The 15,953-nt window shown below is 35.1% G+C and overlaps 3 protein-coding genes and 1 long non-coding RNA gene across 4 annotated transcripts; all 4 read right to left on the bottom strand.

The window, feature by feature from the left end:
* Positions 1 to 181: 181 nt before the first annotated feature.
* On the bottom strand, positions 182 to 3,157 carry LOC126865859 (uncharacterized). The gene is made up of 7 exons (XM_050618751.1): positions 2,482 to 3,157; positions 1,910 to 2,175; positions 1,562 to 1,819; positions 1,034 to 1,283; positions 561 to 629; positions 392 to 481; positions 182 to 319 (listed from the first exon to the last, which is right to left on the bottom strand). Exons 1-7 carry the CDS (start codon positions 2,764 to 2,766, stop codon positions 182 to 184), a joined length of 1,356 nt encoding a protein of 451 aa, XP_050474708.1. The 5' UTR covers positions 2,767 to 3,157.
* Positions 3,158 to 6,637: 3,480 nt separating this feature from the next.
* Positions 6,638 to 7,395, bottom strand: LOC126865858 (helix-loop-helix protein 1-like). Its single transcript, XM_050618750.1, has 2 exons — positions 7,268 to 7,395; positions 6,638 to 6,791 (listed from the first exon to the last, which is right to left on the bottom strand). The coding sequence occupies exons 1-2, from the start codon at positions 7,393 to 7,395 to the stop codon at positions 6,638 to 6,640; spliced, it is 282 nt and encodes a 93-aa protein (XP_050474707.1).
* An 8-nt stretch (positions 7,396 to 7,403) lies between these two features.
* LOC126865448 (uncharacterized) lies at positions 7,404 to 9,158 on the bottom strand. The gene is made up of 3 exons (XR_007689530.1): positions 8,922 to 9,158; positions 8,438 to 8,549; positions 7,404 to 7,551 (listed from the first exon to the last, which is right to left on the bottom strand). It is a non-coding gene; the product is annotated as an uncharacterized LOC126865448 (long non-coding RNA).
* A 1,815-nt stretch (positions 9,159 to 10,973) lies between these two features.
* On the bottom strand, positions 10,974 to 15,893 carry LOC126865428 (secretin receptor-like). Its single transcript, XM_050617907.1, has 9 exons — positions 14,730 to 15,893; positions 14,191 to 14,570; positions 13,768 to 13,862; positions 13,535 to 13,700; positions 13,286 to 13,448; positions 12,779 to 12,909; positions 12,555 to 12,646; positions 12,258 to 12,396; positions 10,974 to 12,162 (listed from the first exon to the last, which is right to left on the bottom strand). The coding sequence occupies exons 1-9, from the start codon at positions 14,833 to 14,835 to the stop codon at positions 11,905 to 11,907; spliced, it is 1,530 nt and encodes a 509-aa protein (XP_050473864.1). The 5' UTR covers positions 14,836 to 15,893; the 3' UTR covers positions 10,974 to 11,904.
* Between the last annotated feature and the right edge of the window lie 60 nt (positions 15,894 to 15,953).

Here is a 15,953-nt window from a genome sequence, read left to right as displayed (position 1 = left end):
TCACGTTATATCTTGTACCTCGTACCTCAACATACCTTTAACGATTTAAAATCCTAAGGTGATTGTGTGAAGGAAGTCATTTTTATGAGGTGCAGTTTATTAAGGATTAATTACAGTTCTCATGTGCGACTTTTATAATTCCATAACATGACGCTATCGAAAAGTGTCCAACGTTATACTATTATACCACTATGCTCGTATTATCTTGTAACGTTTGAAAGGTGGTGGTTTTGTTTGTGATTATTATTGAATCCTTCTTTATCAAGTGCTGGCTCCATTGTATCATAATCACCAAATAAGATATTACGAAGTTGAGACACTGTAAAAATTATACGAATAAATTTGTAATAAATTCAAGGAGAAATATATCCATGTAAAGAAGTATACTAACGTATCGAACGGACCCATAGTTTAATATATAATGAACCGATTTTGTTCTTTCAAGTTGCGTGTAAGATATTTGCCAAGAAAATTGGAGGATCTACCAATAGATTAATTCTACGTTACTTACGATAATTTCATTTTAATCTGTAAATGAATAAAATTTCCACTTTTTTTACCTCATCTGTTAATTCTGCGTTTCTCCCGTCCACAGGACATGCGTGGAGGAGTCCTATCGTTTTGTTAGCCTGAAAATCGATCGAGTGAAACTTGTTACTTCCTTTCACAAAAAATAATCCAACTTGATGAGCTCAAGCAAAGGGTTAATTAAGCAAAGATTTCACAAAAGTATGACTTCACCGTCTGGTACGTACGCTACAAGAATATGAAAATTGTTTCTATTGCAGAAACCTGCTTTTATTGGGAAAATAAATAGTGGAAAATTTTTTGAATTAACGCACGAATAATAGTGTATATTATCGACAGTATTCGAAGGAAATAAATTAGTAGCATTCTTTCTAACGATAATATACCAATTGCAATACGCTGTTATTTATAATTAATGACATTTTGCAGTATAATAAGAAAATACGTTTTGTTGAAGATTGGCCCACGCAGTGGGATTAAAAGAAGTGAAGAACAAAGTTTTCACCTGTCTCATTGTATTTTCGCAATCGTAGCTCATTAGAGGGATTTTCAGTGCAGCAAGGACGTTGTTCAGCACGTACATCATTATTAATTCTATCGAAATTATGCTATTAGATGGTCTGGAGAATTGCATGTACAAGAAGTAGACAGATATACTACAATTTAGTAGTATCACTGTCGTGTATATTAATATTTGGGCGTTGAATATTTGGTTCACCATCTTCGATATGTTGCACACTTGCAGATGCGCGAATCTTCAAGTTGGCAAATATTCAAATCTTTTTATTTGTCCAAAAGTTCATAACAATATGTAGTGACAAAAGACAAGAGGAAGTGTAAATTACAGATACATTTTACAAAAGAATTCTCGAACTCTCGATTCAGAATTTTAAAAGAAAAGCTCAAATGGTGCAATAGGTTTAATCGCCAAAGACAATTTCGTCTAGAAATATTGTTTTATCATTTTCTTTCCGTGTTTTTATACTTGCCATTATCCGTGGCTGTAATTGTTATTGATTCGACGTTTATTTACCTGATTCGTTGAAGTAAACGAATTTTATCGTCGGACAGTGACCTTTGTTTTAACTTCCGAGTGTTGTTAGTGGAATTTACTTGTAAAACTTTTACAGTTCGTTCGGACAACCAATCGTCCAATTCGAATCTGTTTCGAAAATTATGACTCGGTTCGAAGATGATTTCCGTATCGGAATCCTCTGTTTCTACTTGAGAATTCTTCAAGATAAACGTTTCCATGAGCTGATTTATATTTTTAAATCGCGATCCTAGCCAACTGTAATAGCAAAAGAATTTCGAGAAGTAGCAACGTTTAAACTTCCAGGTGCACGAAAAATGATTTTATTAAAGAAGATTGTTTACGTACTATACGGCAGTGTTGTAGTCGTATAAAATGATTGATTGGGCGTTCGTAATGTAGCAGTAAATGAATATAAGAAATGCTGTGGTATACAGTGCGGAGCGTTGTATTAACATCTTTATGAAAAGTGCAAATACTATGACCGCATTTAATAACCAGAAGGATCCGACGATCATCATGTGACGAAACAAACTGCGATACTCGATTTCAATTCCTAGTTCCTTGAAAATTTTGTCCACTTTGTCAATGCGCTCTATCAACGTCATTGCATTCTGAATAATAAACGACAAATTTAGAAGCGATTGAATCGTTTAATGTACGTAAAAATGTAATTTTCCCTTTTCGAGTTTTTGCACAGTAATAGTCGGTGAATAGATTTTGATTATTTCAGATGTGTCAAGTAAATAAACATTCTCTTAGCAAATAAATCACGTTCATCTTATTTGAGAACTTAATACTTCGTTTACTTATATTATTTATTTGCTAACAAATACAGAATAAGAAATAAATATACTTAGTAATATACTTTTTCATTTTTCGTAGGAAACAAATTATACTAAGTAATTGAAAAAATTTACCTTAGACTGGTACTGGCCAATGATCACTATGCTTATGTATCCAAGATCATGGATGATATATTGAAACATATATGTAACACTTTCTATGTTATACGCCATGTGTTGTTTTATATCGTTCATTTGTATGTAAATTATGATGGGAGGAAAAACGACAACCAGAAACGTAGTCAAAATCCAGCTGCATATAAATTTGAATTTATGTTTAACTGGATCTATGAAGTTTCGAAGTATCGCAATGGTATTTAATATGGTTATTATCTTGGTTGTTGCCTTGTAATTGTTCATACTTGTTTCAATTTATTTTTAGAAATTAACGTGGAAAATGTTAAAAATTGTTCAACGTTCTACTGCGCGATATCTACACGCGATATTAACGTGACTCATTCCTCTATGCAACTGAAGGTGCTAGCGATTCCCGGATATATTGAATATCGGATATTCAATTATTAGATATAAGAAAAGTTTTCATGTTTTCGATATAATGTAATCTATGAAATTATGATGGAGGAAAAGTGGATAATTTACCTTGACGTGACCTTATGAGATATCGTCGGAACGTAAGTGATGATCGAATAATATCCTTTCCAACGATTACGATCATTTCAGAAGATTGCACTAATTGTTTTATTAAACATATGTGAAAAATCGGTGATGTACTAGGTGTGTTTCAATTGATATTGCGTCGTACATGGAATATTAGAATATTTTCTAATTAATTTAATTTATCCTTTAGGTATGGCGTATGGTATGAAATAAAATTGGAGTCAAAATCTCCACAGTACAGTGATTGTACATTCTCAGTATAGTGGAGCCTGACGTGAAAGGTTGCCACAAAATTCGACCTGATCTTGAAGTTGAAGGACCAAAGGTTAACATCTTTTCTGCTTGCGTCGTATTCTGTACTACAGAACCATAGGTCGTGTTAAACCTTTCTCTCGAAAAATGATGTTAATTTCCACTAACACTTCCAATTGCATTATTTACGATATGTTTAAATTTCGTGATCAGATAGGAAGTAATTATCGTGATATTATGGAGGAAAGCCATAGATATAGCCCATTTTAAGTAGCATGAAGCATTTTACTTTATTACTTCACGTTATAATAAAATTATTTACTGCACGAGAAAAACGTTTGAAGCAAGAGTTGAATGGCGTCGAAAAGGGCACGTCTTGATGTTTGTTATCAGTTCTTTTGCAGATGGACACGTATTGGACATATGGAGATCGGATATGTCTTATACGATAAGACGATGCATTCTGAATGATAAACGAAAAGAACGAAAGTAATTACAGTGTACAATTTGAGTGAAAATTTCATTTTGCATTTCTATATTTTTATACTTGCTTTAGCCAGTAATATTTGATGAATAGATTTTCATTGTTTCAGATATGTCAAATAAATAAACATCTTTTTCTTTTAGTAAATAGATTAAATTCTCTTAAAGATAATTTTTTAAATATTCAATTGTTTTAAAAATCAATACTTCGCTGATTTATATTATTTATTTACTTCTTAAAATATAAAATAATAAACACACCAGCAAATATACTTTTTTATTTTTCAAAAGAAACAGTGTGATGCTTTATACTATATAATTAAAGAAAGATCCATTACGTATTCACCTTAGATCGGTACAGACCAACGCTCGCTATGATTATGCATACAATGATTATGGCACTTTCTATGTTATACTCCATGCTATGTGTTGTATCGTATATTTGTCGACAAATTGCAATGACAGAAAGCACAACAATCAGCAACGTGTTTCAAAGTCAGCTGCATATAAGTCTGAATCGATGCTCAGTTGGATCTATGAAGTTCGGAAGTGCAATCGTGTGATTCAATATGGTTATTTTCTCTGTTGTTGCCACGTAATTCTTCGTTCTTATTTTAATCTATTTGTAGAAATTAACATAGAAAATGTTAAAAATTATTCAATTTTTCGATCGATATATACGCGCGACGTTAACGTGACTCATTTCTCGATATGTAATTATTAAAAGTGAGAACTAGCTTCATGAATAGAGAATTATAACGAAGAAATTGTATTAACTTGCCTTGACCTTATGCGTTATGCATGAGACGCGAGTGATGATCGATTAATATAGTTTCGAGTGCTTACGATCATTTCAAGAGATTGCACTAATATGTAATCAAATAATAGTATCCGGTATACGTGAAAAATTATCAACGTCCTAAATGTTTTTGATTTTGCTATTGAATCGAATACAGAATATTATATTTTAGTTAATTTAATTTATTTATAACGTACATAAATATGTATATGTCCTCAATTATCTCTAATATAGCATGACACAAAATCATTATTTTCATTCATACGTTCCACACCGTATTATACAGGGTGGTTGGTAACTGGTGGTACAAGCGGAAAGGGGGTGATTCTACGCGAAAAAAGAAGTCGAAAATATAGAATAAAGATTTTTCGTTCGAGGCTTTGTTTTCGAGAAAATCGACTTTGAATTTTCGCTCGGCACGCGTGCACTTTATCGCGTCTTGTTATAACGGATCTCACTGTAGATCGTTGTCTCGATGGAAAAATTAAAAAAAAAATTTTTATTCTATACTTTTGACTTCTTTTTTCGCGTAGAATCACCCCTTTCCGCTTGTACCACCAGTTACCAACCACCCTGTATATTATCTGTATGAAGTACTGGAATACTTACGCGTATATTTTTTTCTTACTAACAGAAATTGTTTCAACTTGTGTATCGAAAACGTTCTCAGTTCCGAGGATGCCGTGGAGAAAGCGCCGAGTTAAAGAAACTTTTTCACATGAGACTCGTAAGAAAGTAAAAATGAAATTTATAGAGCTTTGTTTAAGACTAACACAAGTAAAAGACAACCACAATGGATAATGGGATATTTCTTATTTTTATCTCATTTCTCACGAGACAATCGATACGTGTTCGTATCAAACTCTGAGGTTCAACGTCTTTTTACGGTCGTTTTATTTTATCATCTTCGTTCCCTCATCTGATTATTTATTATTCTTATTTAATAATTCTCTTAACGATCAACACAGTAACCAAGGATATACTAATATAATAATATACTAATATACGAAAACAGAAAGTTAACATTGTACCTTGTGAGAGGTCCTTCCCTTGCAAAAAAAATCGAGTGCAATTCATTATCATAATGCACTTTGACCAAGCTAAACTCCATAAAAATTCCACTTCTATTATTCTCACGTCGAATCTCGTGGAAATAGATTGCAGAAAAAAAAAAAAAAAAATAGAAACGAGAAGTGAAATCGACGAGCCGTGAAGTTACAGCTCGTCTCGTTGCGTTACAGTGGAAAAGTCTGTTTCGTTCGATGATGGTCGGTAAATAGGGAGGTTCGGTGAGTTCGATTGTACGACTATACGAACAGAACGGAGAATTTAGGATACGTGGACTCGTGGGGCGTGAAGATCCCTCGGGAATCGGGTTAATTCACGAAACGAGATTGATTTAAGAGTTTCGGGCATTCTTCCGGGCAATTTCGAATAGTTGCACTTGAATATCCTTCGAGTATGCGACACTTGAAACGATTGAAGTACAATGACAATGATAGGAATTATCATGGAACAGGTTCTTCTTTACAAGAAATTAGTTCTATAAACGAGATGATCGCCTTTCAACGCATTGTTGATCAGTCACGAGTAAACTCGTCGTGTTTTCATGCATAAAATTAAGTTGTTAGATTTTCTATAAAACAGCCAGTCAACAAAATATTAATATCATTTAACAAAGTCTTATTAACGATTTAACAGAAATGCCTGGTTATTTTTATTTTACCTGGGAAATTAAGAAATGAGATTGGAATATTCGAAACGTATAAAATATTTTAGGATAAACACAGTTTCTATGAGAGCATTCCTTAATCGCAATCTTTTCGTGGTATTTAAGAAGAGCGATAAAGCGATTCGTATTAATTTAATATACATTTGCAGCATAAATATCGCATTAATAAGATTAATTATTACAAGTTCCTATCAATTCGATTATCTACAAAAGATCGAGTTACGTATATGTATATTAATAAAATATTAAAACTGGCAAGGTTTATACTTTCTTCTGCCGTGATCGAAGTGTCATGCCGGATGACACAGGATTAGGTTTTTGCAAAAATAGAGTGACTCCTGGTCGGTTCAAGCCTCGAGGACGTGATTCAAGTAGGCGATATAGCAGATGGCCAGTCGTAGGATCTCGATCTTCGAGAGTTTCTTGTCCGGTGGCAAAGTTGGCAGAAGCTTCCGAAGCTCTGCGAAGGCTAAATTGAAAGCTTCTACTCGAACCCTTTCCCTGTGACGAATAAATAATTAACATGCGAAGTTCCAACTCTGCAACGAAGATATCAAAATATTCGTCGAAAATTTGTCGTTATTTTAATTTTAACAATTGAAGATTTATATTTGATACTTGAGATCTTGATTGTTCAAGAAGGAAAAATCGAGGAAGCGGTTGGAATTAAATGGTTAAAGCAGTTTCGGTAATTTCGCAAGATCAATGCAGTACATTTATGCAACAAAAACTTCAAATGATATAACAAAGCAGCATTCTCCGAGATTACAAAATATTTGTTAGTCAAAATTAATAAGATACCAATCTTTCGATCAAAATTGGAAGCTTTAAGCGATCTAGACGATGCAGAGAGACGCAGCAGGTGTAAAAATGAAAGTTTAAATATATTAAATATAGGAGATTAATAGGAGATGACGACAATTAACGATAATTAAAGGAATTTTGATAATTTACGCGTACGTTTACGCAACTTTTACCTCGTGGCGTGTGCAGTTCGATATTTTTGCGTCGCTCTTCTGCGTCGACGTCTTTCTTCCCTCGAAAGGGTGCCAGCACCAGGTGCACCAACCCCGTTTACAACCACACCGTGACCGCCATTCGCCATTTTGCCTTCGATCAATAGGAATTTGCCAGAAGAAAGATAATTTTCCTTTCCTCTTCCTTCTCCTTAATAAATTAACATTCAATTTCTTCGCGGATAAAGGCTCGAATTATTGAGAACGGATATTGCCAGTGAAGCATCCATTTTCATGCTTTAAACCTGAAACGTAATATATCGTTCGATCGTGTAGATTCAACGTAGATTAATAAATAATCTGTCAGTTTCTGTCGTCGTTTCGACGATGTTCAGAGTTACCCGTTGACGTGTAATCGAATCTCAAGGGAATAAGCGTTGTGGAAAAATTCGGAATAAAGGGGAAACGTAATAAGTTGGTCAAATATTTGCCATACGTATTCGACACAAGCGTGAAAACAAGTGCAACGGACAATAGAAAGGGTTAATCGTTTCTCTAACGCACACGCCCATTCGTATAAATTTTCTTTATCGTGAAATATCAAATAAAAAAATAATATCTGAATAGTACTTTAAAATTCTCGTAGATGCAAAGCGTATAGAATCGAAGGAAATCGGTCGAAGAAAAAGACGTAGTACGGATGAATAAACGAGGAAAACCAAAGGTAAACAGGATGCTATGAAAGAAAGAATAGTTTCGATGCTCAGGGGGCTCTTAAATTCCGAGAAATTCGATGGAAACCGACGAAAAGTGTCATTGTATTATTCAGGAAAACTTGGCTGGTTCGCGTGACACGTAACCCATCCCTTTTTAATTATTTACACAGAACAACCCCCGATCTCGTTCAATCTGATTCTTATGGTAAACCGGCAATTCGTATGGACATTTTCTCGCGGTTGCTTCAATATTTCATGAAATTTGCCAGATTTCGATGCCGTTTCACTTTTATTGCCAACTTTTCCCCGCCTCGATTCTCACCTTTTCCATGCAAATTTTATTATTCGACGAATGTATCGGAACTCGAGTTGCGGGCTCTTCGCTCTATTTCATTTTTTATAATTAAAATCGATTTTAAATTTTAGACATTCGATTAAAAAGCAAGCGAAAGCAAAGTAAAGTTTAGAAACTCACCAAACGATCACTGCACAGTTTCTATTCCCGTCTTCGATAAGTCTTCCAATTTTTTTAAATAATTCATTTTTCCTTCGTCGATAATTAACGTCGAAAAATTACTGTCTTCCCTCTGTAAAAGTATTTCGTTCTTTATAATTGTATTATACCTCGTATCGAGTAAATGTATCTGCCAAAAGGAATATTGTAACACACTTTTTACACCTCGACACTATCCTTTCCGCTCACACTATGTATTTTTCAACGAATATTTAACAAATTTAATAATTGAACGATTATTTAAATTATCTTTAAACGCATCCATGTTACAGTAAACATAGTAATTCACTGAAAAAGCACTTCGATGACACATCAAAAATCTTTATGAATCTAAAGCAAAGTTTTCTCGATATGTTTACTTCTCTCTCTTTCCCTCTCTCTCTTCCTATTGATATAACATATCAATTCCTATTAATCAAACTTTTAAACTAATTTAGAAACTTACACCTGTATTACTTGAGACTTCAACTGACCACCGTCACTCACAGATTATCAATTTCTTTACATACTTCAAAAACATATCACGCCACTGTATTCAATGCTTTATATCTTCCAAACTTTTTTTCTCATAAAAGCATCCAAGCACAAAAATACCTTTCACCCTGTGAATCAGTCAAACACGATTACTCGACGAGATAGACGATGTCTCTGATAAGATTTCTGGCTGTCGCGTGGACAGGATGCACCCCGAGGAACAATTTCAAGGATCATCTCGATGTTGCTGAAACCACGCCCCTGAAAACATCCCTTCGTTGTTCATCGTTCGGTCTCTGTTCATTCGTCTCTCTCGTGCAGCATCCCCTTGGTTCTCCAATGGTATCGCGAGAAACAGGGGGTGAGACCGCCCCAAACCGGTCGCCATCGCGTCGCTGTCACGGGCCATGGGACGCTTCTGCTCCTCGTGGATGCGAGTACGGGAATGGATGGACCATTTTATCGATCATGCGAATTGTACAGCTTCTGCGTGCACGATCGGAGGACTATAGGTGAGAAATTTGGAATAGTGATTGTCGGGCAAGAATTCGATTATTTCATGCCAGTTTCTACGCTTTTGTTTTGTTTTCTCGTCTTTTCATACTGGTATTTTCTGGAGAAAGAGAAATTGATTTTAACAAGGTGCATTCTTCTCCCTTCTCTTCAGAATCGTCCAATTTTTGCGTTTCTGATCGGAGAATTTTACGCGAGGCACAGTGATCGTTACACAACGTTGAATTATTTGACAGTAGTTTGTATGCTTTGGTTTTGTTTCCTCGTCTTCTCATCTGGTATTTTTTGGAGAAAGAGAAATTGATTTTAACTAGGTGCATTCTTCTTCTTTCTCTTCAGAATCGTCCAATTTTTGCGTTTCTGATCGGAGAATTTTACGCGAGGCACAGTGATCGTCACACAACGTTGAATTATTTGACAGCAGTTTGTATGCTTTGGTTTTGTTTCCTCGTCTTCTCATCTGGTATTTTTTAGAGAAAGAGAAATTGATTTTAACTAGGTGCATTTTTCTCCCTTCTCTTCAGAATCGTTCAATTTTTGCGTTTCTGATCGGAGGATTTTACGCGAGGCACAGTGATCGTCACACAACGTTGAATTATTTGACAGCAGTTTGTATGCTTTGGTTTTGTTTTTCCGTTCTATTTTTGTATTGATATCTTCTGGGGCAAGAGAAATTGATTTCAGCAAAGTGTATGTTTCTTCCTTTCCTTTCGCTACTTGCTTCGATCTCTTTTAGGTACACGATGAAAGAATTGGCGACACTTTGTGTTTCGTTTGACAGTTACTCTACAAAAATCCGCATTCGTTCTCTTTCCTCTTACGATGTTTTATTAATTAAGTTCGCTTTAAAGTCTCAATCTTCGTCATTGACTCTCCGTCCTTTGCGTCACTTTCGATGCATCCGTATCTCTTTAACGTAAGAAAACATGTCAAGTCTGAGCGAAATATAATCAAATTATTATCGATACCCGCTATTTCTCGTCTCAATTCTATGTTAAAAGTTTCCTGGAATCATTAAAAATTTCTTCGCTCGTTTACGTAAGAGCAAGATTGAAACAGGTGAAAATCGGAAACTCCTTTTTATCGACAAAGAAGATATTATACAATACGATAAAAAGTTTTTAACGTAAAAGGGTTTATTCAACTACGAGATACAAATGTAGAAATTACACAAATTCTTCTGACAAATTACTAGGGCTCGACGATAAAGGATTCAACAGTGCTCCGAGTAATCACATTCACACGACGATATAATATACATTATGCCATGCAACACGTGTTGCAGATTACATCGTCGTAACGAGAGACGAGATGAGGCGAACCGCACTTGAATTGTTCGGCTTTCGATTAATGTTTCCTCTGGTCGCGCATGTCATGACATAGTTCACGCTTCGTTACTCAACCCCTGTCTTTTCGACGCCTTTCCTCACCCCTTCCTGGCACGTGACTTTTGCCACGCGACTTTTCAAAGCAACGAATTTCAAAGAAGGGGTTGTTATGGTTTTCCTCTCTATCTATCTATTATACGCTCGTTTGGTATTTCTTGCGTGCTGGATAGATTGTAACTGAGTAATTGTATAACTGTGTAGAGAATTGAACGAAGAGACGGACGACTTGAAAGGCGAACATAGCAATTAAGGAGAAGGTGAATAAAAGACAAGGATTAAATTTTCGAAGCGTCAGTGAACACACTTTTTCATAGAAATAAACAAATTGAATGTATCCTTTTTGGACTGTAGTCAAAATTCGTTCTCACGCGTGTGACACGATATTTCGTGTACGCGATGTTACACGACAATGGGTTGAGAAATATCGAAGGAGTCGAATATGGAAGAGAAAAGAAATTAATTGGCAAAATCTGGTGAGATCTTTGAATTAAAAAAGCTGTTTCTTGAAAGAACAAATATCGCGAAGCGAGCGATAAACGCAAGGGTGCAGCACGAACAGGGTGGCATCAGGAACAGTATGATCGATATTTCAGTGCCTGTTGGTACATAGGAACGTACAGTCGTCGTTATCGGTTGAAAAAGTCACGTATTTTGTTGGACAGATGTGCTTTAATAAAGATATATGCACTGTACCAATGATAGGAATAATTATTTTCATTGTATTACCAATTGCATAAAATATATCATAGTTCTACGATACATATTCCTTAACGTTAAAAATATTACATTGGAATTTTCTTTAAACGATCAAATTTTCTGGTTGTAATGAAGTGATATAAAGTTAAAGGCTACGAATTATTAATTACAAAAATAGAAAAGAATCGAAATACGCCCAACTGTAAAATTTAGAATTATACTATAATACGAAATTAATTATTATACATAGAAGAACCTCGATCTACCGAAGATTTAAAAATGAATAAAATACACGAAAAGCTGGATATAAAGATATAAAATTCGCAGATATAAAAGTGTTTCTTTTTAAAGCTGTTTCTATCTTGTCTCCATTTCTAGCATATTTGGCCAATAATCATTCGATCGTAATGCATTCCTCGCAGTGGCACCAGTGACTGTTGGATGTTCATAATCGTTCGATTGTCTGCATTGACGAGTAGATTTTCTTCTTCTCGATTCTCGAGACGTTGACAAGCAGAGGTTCGCCTTTTTCGACCATCTTATCGTCCAGGCTCGTTTTATTTCCGTTCTAACTTCGATGTTCAGCAGACAGTAAAGCAGCGCCACGAAAGAACCCTGAAGAAATGGTGCATTTTCTTATTTTCTAAGTTTACGTACTTTTACTTTACAAATTTTTATTTCTTTTTTTCTTTTAAGGCCAATAGAAGTACTTGGAACGAGGCGAAGAATTGATCGAAGAAGAGCCAGACCAGTTCCACGCGGTTATCTTTGTGATAGGAGAGCCCAAGAAATAGAGTATAATGAGCACCAAACAGGGGCACCAATACCAAAGTAGATTTGGCCCACCTACTGTGTAAGAGAAACAAATTTATATATTCTTCACTGTAATGATCCATTCATTCTTTTATATCGCAATAAAAGTACGTTCTTTCATCTTCAATACAAAAAGTTGCGCATCGAGCGGCGATAAATCAGTACGAAGGAAAGAGTACGAGTTATGAATTTACCTGTACTGCATTTTTTTCCGTTGCAAATGTACGGACGTCTTGAATTTGATGAACAGGACACGTACAATGTTGAGGAACAGCAGAAAGTTGAACTAATAACATATAGTTCATCGCGTTATTAATTCATAGTTCTTATTCGCTGATATTTTCCTATAGCATCTTCTGTAGGAATCTTTTTTTTAAATCAACGAGCCTAATCCCTCGTTGAAAGGTACGTCACTTACCAAAATCGATATTACGATGGGGATCCTTATAAGAAGAAATAAAGAAGGATTTTGGTGAGTGGTCCAGCAAAATGTGTCCTCGATCGTGGCTCGTATTATTACCCAAGGAACAACCACGAAAACGGGCAATCCTTAATTGTACAAATAAAAATCACGTCCTATTCCTGTCCTTCGTATTTCTAACGTGTATTACGCGATCTTTATCGAACACGTGTTATGTCACTGTGTGCATGTCAGGGTTCTTTAAACGACCTTGAATGTTTTTTTTTTTTTTTTAATAATTCGAAGGATTTTTAAATATGCAATTTTAAAATGACTTTCTAAATTACTTTGATGTAAATTTGATGTAAATTTTTCGAAACCACCTTCAAAGACTTTGAATTAATTTTACAACGACATCGAATCAGTTTATCTTAATTTTGAAATGTACTCGAATGGTCTTGCAACATCGTCAAATAATTATGTACTTAATTAATCGTATAATAAATTACGTTTGTATAATCTTACCCCAGCCCAGTAAAATATACAAATTAATGGCTGAACTATCCGCAAAAAATGCCCAGACGACCAGATTATGCAGGTATAAACCCTCCATCAGGATCCAAGAATAATTAGCAACGATGAAATACTGCCACACACTCGTGATGCCTTTACAAATCATCGTCTGAAACTGATTATCTTAATTGTACATCGATTTCCATCGATTTTCTCTTCCAGTTTAACTATCTCTTTTAATCGAGTATTTGACATGCCTACGTTTCGTTGCTTGATAAAAGCGTTTTTCTCGTCGAGATAAACAACGTCCACCGTCCGTCTAATGCCATCGACGAAGATCCAGTCTCTGATCAGTGCCATGAACGCCCTCATTATGAAAGAGGCGAACAGATGCATGTGAAGCCTGTTCCTGGGATTTCTGAGTTTTCTAAGCGAGGCAGTCGATTGTTACAACAAGAACCGGGACAAGGAAAGAAACACAATTAGTCGAGTACCTGAGTAGAGAGAAAATAATCATCGCGATAACCAGCATAGTGAAAGATGTGGTATAGCCGATTTGAGAGACAAGCCTGACGATAGGCAGCCATTTCTACGACAAAAGCAGAAATTAAATCTATAGAATTACATTTTGAAAAACTTATAATTTTATTAAATATAAAATTCGTCGGTCAAATATAACTATAAAATATATTAAATATAGAATAGATGTTTTAAAAAGTTATAGTGCACGGTATAAATGGCAGAAATAATTCCGAAAGTTATGAAAAGGAATGACTTCACTTTCTTGTAAATTTTAGCGATGTGATCTTCTTTTGCGAGGAAGTTGGCAAAAATTTCTTTTACGCGATAAAAATATAGACAAGAAAATCTGAAATAAGTTAATTTTAAATAGACACGTGTAAGCTGAAAATTCTTACAGCCAAGAGAAAAGATTCAAAGTTCCTGTAGTCTCGAGGATCGGTCATCTCATCTATTTCCAGGATGGTCTCCATGAGGTAACGAGTAGTGAATTCATCGGACAACTCGCATAAACTGTAATTACTCCCGGGAATATTGTCGTAATTTGTGTACCATTGACCATTTGGAAGACAAGCTTTCGTAGCCATCGCTATAACGCGAACATTCGACTCCAGATTATTCGCTGCGGAATTTAACTGGTATATCAGGCCAGTTTCAGGAGGACAAGGTAGAATGGCGATGGTTGAGGCTTCGGTATACGACCAGCAAAGTAGCCCATCAAAATGTGGCGGGCAATGGCGAAATTGTAACGTTGAGTTTTGTGACGTTATGTTCTGATCTATTTGTTAAAGATACGTATACGATTAAAAGATTATTTTTTATACCCACGACTTTCGTCTTTCTCATCGAACTTTCATTGTTTCCTTTTTATTCTTGGAATAGGAAAAAAAAAAAAGAAAATGAATATAAAAAACATTAGTCACGTTAATAGACTTACATTCTGTCATCAATCCATCGCATTTCTGTTTTTGTTCGATGAAGAAACGTTCGATGTTCGACGTTGCGTTGACCTTCACTACTGGTTCCATTTCAGTCGATGTCATTTCGTACACTTAATGTCATTCGAGATGACAAAATTGATTAAAACGTTGACGGTCCAGAGTAAGTTTGGTGAAACGTTAGGAAAATTTTGTGATATCAAATATATCTTTGAAGTATTGAATGGCAAGAATAAATGAGTAGCACAGAAACACTGATGTGAACCTTTTGAAATCTGGTATTGAAGTGACCAGCTCGTGGATTACATGGCTATGGGGATGTTTGCGATCATGCCTCGCCCTTTGTCTTCTCCTTACTATAGCTATACTGCTATAGTCATCTGGAGGAGGGACAGACTGGAAGTAGAATAAGTCAGCCACGTGTCAGCCACGTATCTTCGATTTCTTCACTGTGAATATTTATCCACGAATCCTCTCTCAAAATAATTAACACGTATTATTTCTCCGGCAAATGACTTGTTTGTTTATTAAACTCTTTCCATTTATTTGCAGAAATATAGATACAAAATAAAAACTAAAATAAAGATCATACTAGAAAAATACGATAAGTTCATTTTTGTCGATCTTCTGCTCTTTAATATATAACTAACTTTTAAATAACTTCTGAATAACTTCTAAAACTGATTAATTCTACGATACAAGTCCCCTGAAAATAGGCAATAAATTCACCTGTGACCTTCAAATGGTGGTTACAAATAATTTAGCTGAACTTATACGTCTGATCGATAATAATATATCTTGTTCAAAAACTAATTGTATTTATTAAGGGGCGATGGCACAAATGTCGCTACTTACTGCAAATTGTGTTGTACAATTTAGAAGATAAATGCAATAAAGCAAATCGATTGGCCATCACATGTACCATCCATCAAGACGATGATAGACCAAACAGTCTCTCGAGGTTCTCAGCCAATATTGATAGAACCACCAAGGAGTAATCGATCATCCAATTGTATCACAAGTATAGGTAGACTAAAGCTATTATTTTAGCGATGATTAGAAATCAAACAACACCTGAACAAAGATAAAACTTTCATCGATCGCAGGAATGATATTCCGTCTTTCCTATCGGAGCAGAGTAAAAATTATGAAAAATTCGATTTACAATTTCTCGATAATTACCAAAACAATTTCTCTGCATAATTTTTACGCTTACATGAGAA

This window comes from Bombus huntii, chromosome 5 (assembly GCF_024542735.1).
Source record: "Bombus huntii isolate Logan2020A chromosome 5, iyBomHunt1.1, whole genome shotgun sequence".
Lineage (NCBI taxonomy): Eukaryota > Metazoa > Arthropoda > Insecta > Hymenoptera > Apidae > Bombus > Bombus huntii.
This window is presented reverse-complemented; position numbering and strand designations above follow the sequence as displayed.

Coding starts and splice junctions, on each gene's coding strand:
- LOC126865858 (XM_050618750.1), bottom strand. CDS start 7,395: ATGGCGAATGGCGGTCACGGTGTGGTTGTAAACGGGGTTGGTGCACCT. Junction 6,792..7,267: donor CGAACTGCACACGCCACGAG/GTAAAAGTTGCG, acceptor TATTCGTCACAG/GGAAAGGGTTCGAGTAGAAG.
- LOC126865428 (XM_050617907.1), bottom strand. CDS start 14,835: ATGACATCGACTGAAATGGAACCAGTAGTGAAGGTCAACGCAACGTCG. Junction 13,863..14,190: donor TTGAATCTTTTCTCTTGGCT/GTAAGAATTTTC, acceptor CTTTTGTCGTAG/AAATGGCTGCCTATCGTCAG. Junction 12,397..12,554: donor CGGAAAAAAATGCAGTACAG/GTAAATTCATAA, acceptor TCTCTTACACAG/TAGGTGGGCCAAATCTACTT.
- LOC126865859 (XM_050618751.1), bottom strand. CDS start 2,766: ATGAACAATTACAAGGCAACAACCAAGATAATAACCATATTAAATACC. Junction 2,176..2,481: donor TTGGCCAGTACCAGTCTAAG/GTAAATTTTTTC, acceptor TTTATTATTCAG/AATGCAATGACGTTGATAGA. Junction 630..1,033: donor GCGAAAATACAATGAGACAG/GTGAAAACTTTG, acceptor ATCGATTTTCAG/GCTAACAAAACGATAGGACT.